The 7467-nt window shown below is 34.5% G+C and overlaps 3 protein-coding genes and 1 non-coding gene across 4 annotated transcripts in view; 2 read left to right on the top strand and 2 right to left on the bottom strand.

Annotated features, from left to right (window-relative positions):
• Positions 1–2326, bottom strand: part of LOC21391328 (structural maintenance of chromosomes protein 5) — a 10872-nt gene extending 8546 nt beyond the window's left edge. Inside the window, exons 1-4 of the mRNA XM_024170052.1 lie at positions 2102–2326; positions 1117–1294; positions 875–1028; positions 309–382 (exon numbers count right to left, since the gene is read on the bottom strand). Of these exons, the coding sequence (XP_024025820.1) occupies positions 309–382; positions 875–1028; positions 1117–1294; positions 2102–2139 (444 nt within the window). The 5' untranslated portion in view covers positions 2140–2326. The remainder of the gene's footprint in view (positions 1–308; positions 383–874; positions 1029–1116; positions 1295–2101) is intronic.
• Positions 2327–2777: 451 nt separating this feature from the next.
• On the top strand, positions 2778–5338 carry LOC21391327 (RNA polymerase sigma factor sigD, chloroplastic). Its single transcript, XM_010104966.1, has 5 exons — positions 2778–3185; positions 3688–3918; positions 3990–4130; positions 4663–4863; positions 5051–5338. The coding sequence occupies exons 1-5, from the start codon at positions 2778–2780 to the stop codon at positions 5336–5338; spliced, it is 1269 nt and encodes a 422-aa protein (XP_010103268.1).
• Positions 5339–6791: 1453 nt separating this feature from the next.
• TRNAG-UCC lies at positions 6792–6863 on the top strand. The gene has a single exon. It is a non-coding gene; the product is annotated as a tRNA-Gly (tRNA).
• Positions 6864–7048: 185 nt separating this feature from the next.
• The window catches only part of LOC21391326, a 2404-nt gene continuing 1985 nt past the window's right edge, over positions 7049–7467 (bottom strand). Inside the window, exon 5 of the mRNA XM_010104965.2 lies at positions 7049–7359. Within this exon, the coding sequence (XP_010103267.1) occupies positions 7138–7359 (222 nt within the window). The 3' untranslated portion in view covers positions 7049–7137. The remainder of the gene's footprint in view (positions 7360–7467) is intronic.

Below are 7467 nucleotides of genomic sequence, written 5' to 3'. Positions count from 1 at the left end.
GGAAAGAAAACATCAACAATGCAAAAAGCAATGCTTCTAAGACTTTCCGTCATCTGTATTTGTCCTTCCTAAGAACTTCTTAGTACAGATATGCACATTATATACAAGTCAATCCAACTGCTTTGAGTTGCCTCACTTCCTTATTTTAAAAAATAATAATAAATGACAAAGTAACAAAAAACAAAAAAAAAAAACAAAAAAAACAAAATGAATGTAAATACATATGAATAAGTAAAGAACTATTTACTATTCATACTGCATTAGACCCATATTTTATGTCCTCATTTGGAGACTAAAATGATACTTACTTGAGTCAAATTGCCAACTTGGATGTTGAAACTTTTAGTGATCTCAGCAATCTCTTTCTTCGGCACCGCTTTGCCTTAAATCAAAAGAAAAACACAAATATAAAATGCAAGTTCGCACCATTATCCACAAGAATCATTAGCTAGATTTTTTTTTTTTTGGTTTCTATAAGAAAAACCTTATATTATTAATAAATCAAGTACAGGGGGAAGACGACAAGAATGATTAGCTACAATTACCTTGTTAAGTTTTCTAATACTAAGTTTCCTTCAACAAATATGGTTCAAACCAGTAAGATATATTCTACAATGACAATTCATAGCATATTTAAAGTTCTTGTCAGACCAGCAATCACAACCTCATCCAATTTAACATGAAAATCCAAATTCCAACTTTACAAGGTCTTTATTTTCCGGAACACTTAACTGTAGATTCATTAAAGTGAATATAGTCTCTTACTTTTTCATTAAATCTTACAATTATTCTTTGTTTGTCCCCAACGTCAAGAAACTGTTAGAACATTGTTGAATCATGAGTATTTAAATAGCCGGAAGTACTAGAATGTTACCATTGAACAACCACTCAGACTTGTTATGAGTATCAATCTTACGCATAATGGTAATCTTCTCTTCTTTAGTGGCCCCTCTCAAGGTAATTTTTATATAGCCAGATTCCTCCCCACGCTTCACATATGCGCCAATACTTGTTGCCCTTCCAAGAAGCTGAAACAGAACGAAGATTGCAACTTTTTACACTCTGATTAAAACTCTCAAAAAACCAAGTTATCACTTAATATTGGCCATAACTAACCTGAGGCTCACCACCAAGTCCAAGTGCTATGGCACACACAAGAGAGCTCTTTCCAGATCCATTTGGCCCGATTACAAGGTTCAGACGAGATCCTGGTTTGCATTTTAAGTGATTGAAAGTCATAAAGTTGTGGAGCTCTATCTCAGTTATGTTTCCAGGCATATAATCATCTTCCCCCCTGAAAGAAAACTTCAAGTTAACACCCTTGATGAGGATGAATACAATGATTTTCCATGTGATGGTTGTTTAACACAAGAAAAAATAATTTCAAACATATTTTTATCACCTAATTATTTCCTTTTAACTTGCACTTCTCTCGAATAATGAAAAACGGTAAATTTATACCATATTTAGTAGCTGAAAGGAAAACCCAAAAAAAAAAAAAAAAAAGAAAGGAGAACGATCTATCCAATAAGCTAAAAACTTGGAAGAAAATCAATTAAAAAAACCCTTGAACGATTGACATTTTTGAACTTATGTCTCAATCTCATTCATTTATTCCTTTTCCAACATTTTCTCGCAATCCAAATGAGTTCAAAGCACCAAAGAATTTGACAAAAACCTAGAAACTGAACCCTAGACAATGCGACTGGTAATCAACAACAGATAATCGTAGTCATCATGTTTATCTTCCACGATCAACCATATGGTTGTTCATAAAAAACTAAAATTTACTTAATCAAACACAGAAATTTATATATGAAAAAGTATCAGAAAGAAAAATGAAAAAAAAAAGAGAACGATCCTTCCATGAAACTACAAACTTGGAAGAAAACCACTCTCAAAAGCCGGAAACTGTTCAGATTTTCGAACTTTTCTCTCAATTTCATTCATTTATTCTTTTTCCACCATTTTCTCACAAAACAAACAAGTTTAAAGCACCAAACAATTTGATGAAACCCAAGACAATGCGAGTGGTAATCAACGCCAGAAAATCCCCTCGCGAACAGTGATATATGGAGCTGTGGCGGAGACGAATACGGACCTTATGATCTTGGGGCGCTTCGCGAGAGGTTCCGCCATTGTTGGGGACGATCTGAGTCACTTCATGAGGATCGGGAAGCCATAGATGATGAGTGATTTAGGACTGGGGAGTGAAATTAGGGTTTCGGTGGGAGAAATTGGAAATGGAAAGACGGACCCAAAGGCCGATAATTGGCGCCAAAATCAGAGAAGCGTGTGGGCACTTGGCAGTTCTATTGGGGATCTGAGTCACTTCACGTTTAATTGTTATGACTATTCATTTCAACCATTTTAAGTTTAAAATTTAAATTTTATTATATGAAAAAAATTTTAAAAATAATTATATTTAATTTTTTTATTATAATAACAAATTTTTATAAAAATTACATATTAATTTAAATAAAAAATTTAAATTAACGAATTAAACGAGTTTTAAAAAATTTGTATGAGAAGTTGATTGAAGGCTTTTGAAAAACACGAGACAATTTCATCCGCACAAACTACAACTAGCTCCAACTTTTTTATCCTCTCCTTATCCCCCAAAAAGATATTTAAAAAAAACACACATATATATATATATATTAATTTTCTACATAGCAAAAAGTGGTACATTTGTCTCATGTGGCAAAGACAAGAAAATCTGAAGAAAAAAAAATATCTACTTATATTTGCTTAATCTCTTTCTCACTTCATTTTGCATGGCTGTCACCACTAGCATGTGTTCATCACCTTCACACCCTCCAAACCTTCCAACACTCTCACTTCCAACAATTCCCGCTCCCTCACCTTCCAAGGTTGGCGTAAATTTAGTCTCAAATGACGCATTGATAGTTGCCGCTGCCGCTGAGGCGGTAACGCTTGCGCGTGCGGCGGCAAAGGCGGCTAGAGACGCCTTGGCGGAGGCAGCTAGTGTTGGTGAGGTTTGGAGTGGGAACAAGAGTAGTGAGTTGACTATGAGGAGGAAAAAGAGGAAGAGAGGGAAAACGTTGGAGCTTTTGGACACGGATGAGAAGAGTGATGGTGAAGATATGAGGTTCTCAATTGGGCCTATGAAATTGGGATATCTGAGCCCAAGAGAAGAGGCAGAGTGTTGCCTCATCCTTAAGGTATCATTCTATTGTTTTTTTGTTTTTGTTTTTTTGTTTTTGTTTTGTGTGTGTGTGTGTGTGTGGTTATTAGCAATGTTTAATGTGAAGATTTTGATTTTGCTTAATTTGATGTAATGTAATAGAATTTTTTTTTTTAATTTTCAAATGTCATGTGTTCTTTGTTACTTTTGCGGTTGTAATCTAAATCACATTAGGATTTCAAAAAATGCTCACACATGTAACTTTGTAAAAAACAAGAGGTTCTCAACTTGGTTTAATATGTATGGGAAAATGGGTTATTTGAGCTTAATAGAAGAGGCAGAGCACACTTTTTTTTTTTTTTTTTTGCTATTCTCGGATGTTAAAAGTACTTATTTGTTAATTTGGCAGAATTAATACTCCATCAAATCCAAGCAAACATATATAACATAATTTTCCATGGACATCCAAGGTGAAAAATCCATTATAATCTAGAGTTTGTTTGTTTGTTAGTAAAAATTAGCCTCTTGCACTTTAATAGGAAGGAGCAAAACTAGAAGCAACAAGACTAAGAATGACAAATAGTGAAGACCATGAACCAACCTCAAAAGAGTTGGCTAAGGCCATGGGGATGGAGATGAGGAGCATAGATAAGATGTTGTGTGACAAAAGAGAATCACAAGAAAGGATCTCTCGGAGTTACCGAAGATTGGTTGTGTCGGTTGCCGCTGGTTATCAAGGCAAAGGATTAAGCTTTCCAGACCTTATTCAGGTTCATACATACTTAATCCTATCTAGAAAGTTTGTTCATGATGTGGTGATGAACTTATTTTCATTTTGCAGGAAGGTAGCGTTGGACTTCTTCGAGGGGCGCAGAAATTCGATCCGCAGAGAGGCAACAAGTTATCAACCTATGTCTACTGGTGGATTAGACAAGCTATCATCAGAGCCATAGAAAACAAATCTAGAGTGGTCAGATTACCGGTGAGCCGCCATATCATTTGAATTTTTTAAACTCCTTTGATTTTTTCTTTAATGTATGATGTTTGTTTTTAAAGATATCACTTTTCATTTTTGGTTACCATACAAAATTGCAGTTTTAGTTGTTCCATTAGCGATGGAGATGATTTCAGTAATTTATTTGGGCTTAATTGACCCTGATAGTTTCAAATAGTATCCAACTTTTAATAAATTTTAAACAGTGTTTTCCTCTGCTTCACACCGTGTCATTTGAAATTTTTTACAATTCCCCATTATTTTTCTTTATAAATTTGTTTAAGGAAAGTTCACTAGAGCAGAAAAGTGAGTCCAAATTGCAACAAATATTTCACATTTAATGAAACCTCTATATGATTCCTATGTTACAATGGCCACCAAAATATCTAAGTAAAATTGTGAACAATCACAAACTTAACATAAGAAGCAGTGGCCTTGTTTACTTAACAAGTCTTATGTGAGTTTTGAGAAGGTAATAAGCTGGTGACTAGAGAATGCATGGTTAGCTTGTTTTGTGCAGGGAAACATGTGCGGAATAGTAGCGAAAGTCACAGAAGCCAACAATGTCTTGAACAAACGATTAAGGCGCTTTCCTACCTATGATGAAATTGCTCAAGTGGTCGGTGTGCATGTTTCAACTGTAAGGCTAGTTTCCGAGAGGATTAGACCTCCGATTTCGCTGGATCGAGCAATAACCGAGCGAGGGTGCATGACATTGCAGGTTTGTTAGCCTTGTGAAAACTTGCGCATGACCAGGATAAAGTGCTAAACTCTAGATTAAATGAACAGTTCATATATAGTTCGTGTTCCCTATCATTTCAACATTTACATATCATATAAGTTAATGTTCTTCAACGGCAAATTTATGATTGTATTATGAATTTTGGGTTTAAATCAATATTCCATAGGAGATCATACCGGGGCCGGAAGAAATTTCGCCAGAGAAGATGGTCAGGAAACAGCTAATGAAGCAAGAGATTGAGAAACTTCTCAAGACAGTACTGAGTGATAGAGAAGCTAATGTGTTGAGGTTGCACTTTGGGCTTAGTGGAGATATTCCTCTGTCTTGTGAGGAGATAGGGAGATTATTAAAACTTTCAAGAGAGAGAATCAGACAAATAAATGGTATTGCCTTGTCAAAGTTACAACAAACAAACATTGTAAACGACCTAAGAATATTGTACACTGATAATTGAATACATTACATTATTGAGAGATTTATTGGAAAATAGGGGGAAAAGAGTACATAGAGGGAAATTTTCTTCCAAGTTTACTTTTTCCTGTTTCAATAAATTCCAAGAAGGCTGTGGCCAGAAAATAAAAGGTAAACAAATATTATTTCTTTTTTGGTAAAGCCTAGGCCGTCAACAAACTAAAAAAATATTGTTCTGCAAATTTTTTTTTCTCGAATTTGCAATATATATATATATATATTGTATTGCATCAATAATCCACTGTCACATAGTTTTCAACATGCTGTATTGCTGTGTCATAAAATTGTCGCCGTTTTCACAAGTTGCTTCCATCTGCACCTATGGGTGTGTTTGGTTGGAGGGAAAAGAATGGAAATGAATGGAATGAAACTCAATAATGATGTTCTGTTGGTTTTAATAAAAGGAAAAGCCATTCAAATGGAATGACTTTTCCATCGTTTTGGTTGAATCACCATGTGATTCGAAAGTCATACCAAGATCTAAGAACTGCAAATTTGGAAGCTCAAACAAGCCAAGTGGAATTCTTCCATAGATGCTATTAGATCTCATTTCGACAGTTACAAGGCCGGTAATCTTAACATTCCTAGATTTTGCAATGATCCTAAAGAAGTAGGGATTGGCTCGTCAACATTACTGGTAGTTGCTCTCAGTTGTTCAGGGGAAGATGGGAGAAAATAAAAGTACTCGACTTTTTAGCCGATGGATTACATGGAAAGCTTCCTGATTCAATTGGAAAGTTGACAATTCTCACTATCTTGGATCTTTCTTACAATGATGTCCAGGGTGGGATCCCAAACTCCATTGGCAAACTTTGCAACCTGGAAGATTTATAACTTGACCGGAACTTTACCACAAGTCCCTCAAGCAACAGAAACTTGTCTTTCTAGGAGTCCAGTACTGAAAATATTAGATTTTTCCTTCAATCATTTGGTTGGTAATTTACCAGAATGGTTGGGTCAACTTGAAAATCTCATTCTACAAAGTAACATGCTAAGTGATAAAGTTTAAGGGACATATTGACACTAGTGACAAAGTGTAGGGAGTGTTTATAAGCATTTTTGTTAAAAAACTTAACGGAATTAACTTCAAGGGACATGTTGACACAAGTGATAAAATTTAAAGGGAATAGCATGCACATTTTAAAGTTTAAGGGTATATTGACACAAGTAATAAAGTTCAGAAAGGATTTATAAAATTTATCCTTTTAAAAAAATTTTTTCCCTCTTGATTCAATTGATAGACTTAATTTTTAAAGACGTCACGTGTTTTAATACGGTATTAAACTTAATTACAAAATTATTCTCTATATGCTTTGCATATGGCTCAAGCAGTATACATAGGTGATTTCCATTAAGTTATAATTTTCAACTAGTGAATATGAGCCCTCTAATATATTATATTTTTTTAAATAAATGGTGCAATTAACTTTAATTCAGCGTTTGTAGTCCAACGGTTAGGATAATTGCCTTCCAAGCAATAGACCCGGGTTCGACTCCCGGCAAACGCAATTTTCTTCTATTTTGGTCACTTTTTGATATGGGATGGTTCATGGAATATATGTTTACTACGATACTTTAATAACAGTTTTCAACACTATTCAAATGCAGTTCAGATTTAATTTTTAATTTAAATTATAATTTATTTGCGTATCTAAATTTATTTTGAATCACAATTCAAACCAAATCACTATAATTGGAACAACAAACCAAACAAGGTGTACATTACTTACATGAACTATATATTACATACATGTCCTTTCGCTAAACATGCAGTGAAAATTCCTAGTCCGTCTCTGTGTCTGACTTGTGAAGATTATGAAGAATGTACAAAGAAGCAGATGACAAGAAAATACAAATAGAATAACACAGAAGATCCAGCCCGGTAGCTATTGTCACCATTTTGCTCCTCTCAAACATCTTCACCAAAAGAATCATGACAATAACATGTCCCACCTTTGTCTTTAGCTCATCCAGTGAGCTAATCTTCATCCACTTAGGCCTCTCCTGCAGCATAAAAACACAATTCAGCTCTTTTGCGTATAATTGCACAAGGAAAAGATAACATGAAATCTTATTTTGACATGTAAAAATTCACAATTAGGTTTGGATTAC

The sequence above is a fragment of the Morus notabilis genome, unplaced genomic scaffold, assembly GCF_000414095.1.
Source record: "Morus notabilis unplaced genomic scaffold, ASM41409v2 Scaffold1309, whole genome shotgun sequence".
NCBI lineage: Eukaryota > Viridiplantae > Streptophyta > Magnoliopsida > Rosales > Moraceae > Morus > Morus notabilis.
The sequence above is the reverse complement of the archived record's forward strand: the minus strand, read 5'-3'. Positions and strand labels throughout refer to the sequence as shown.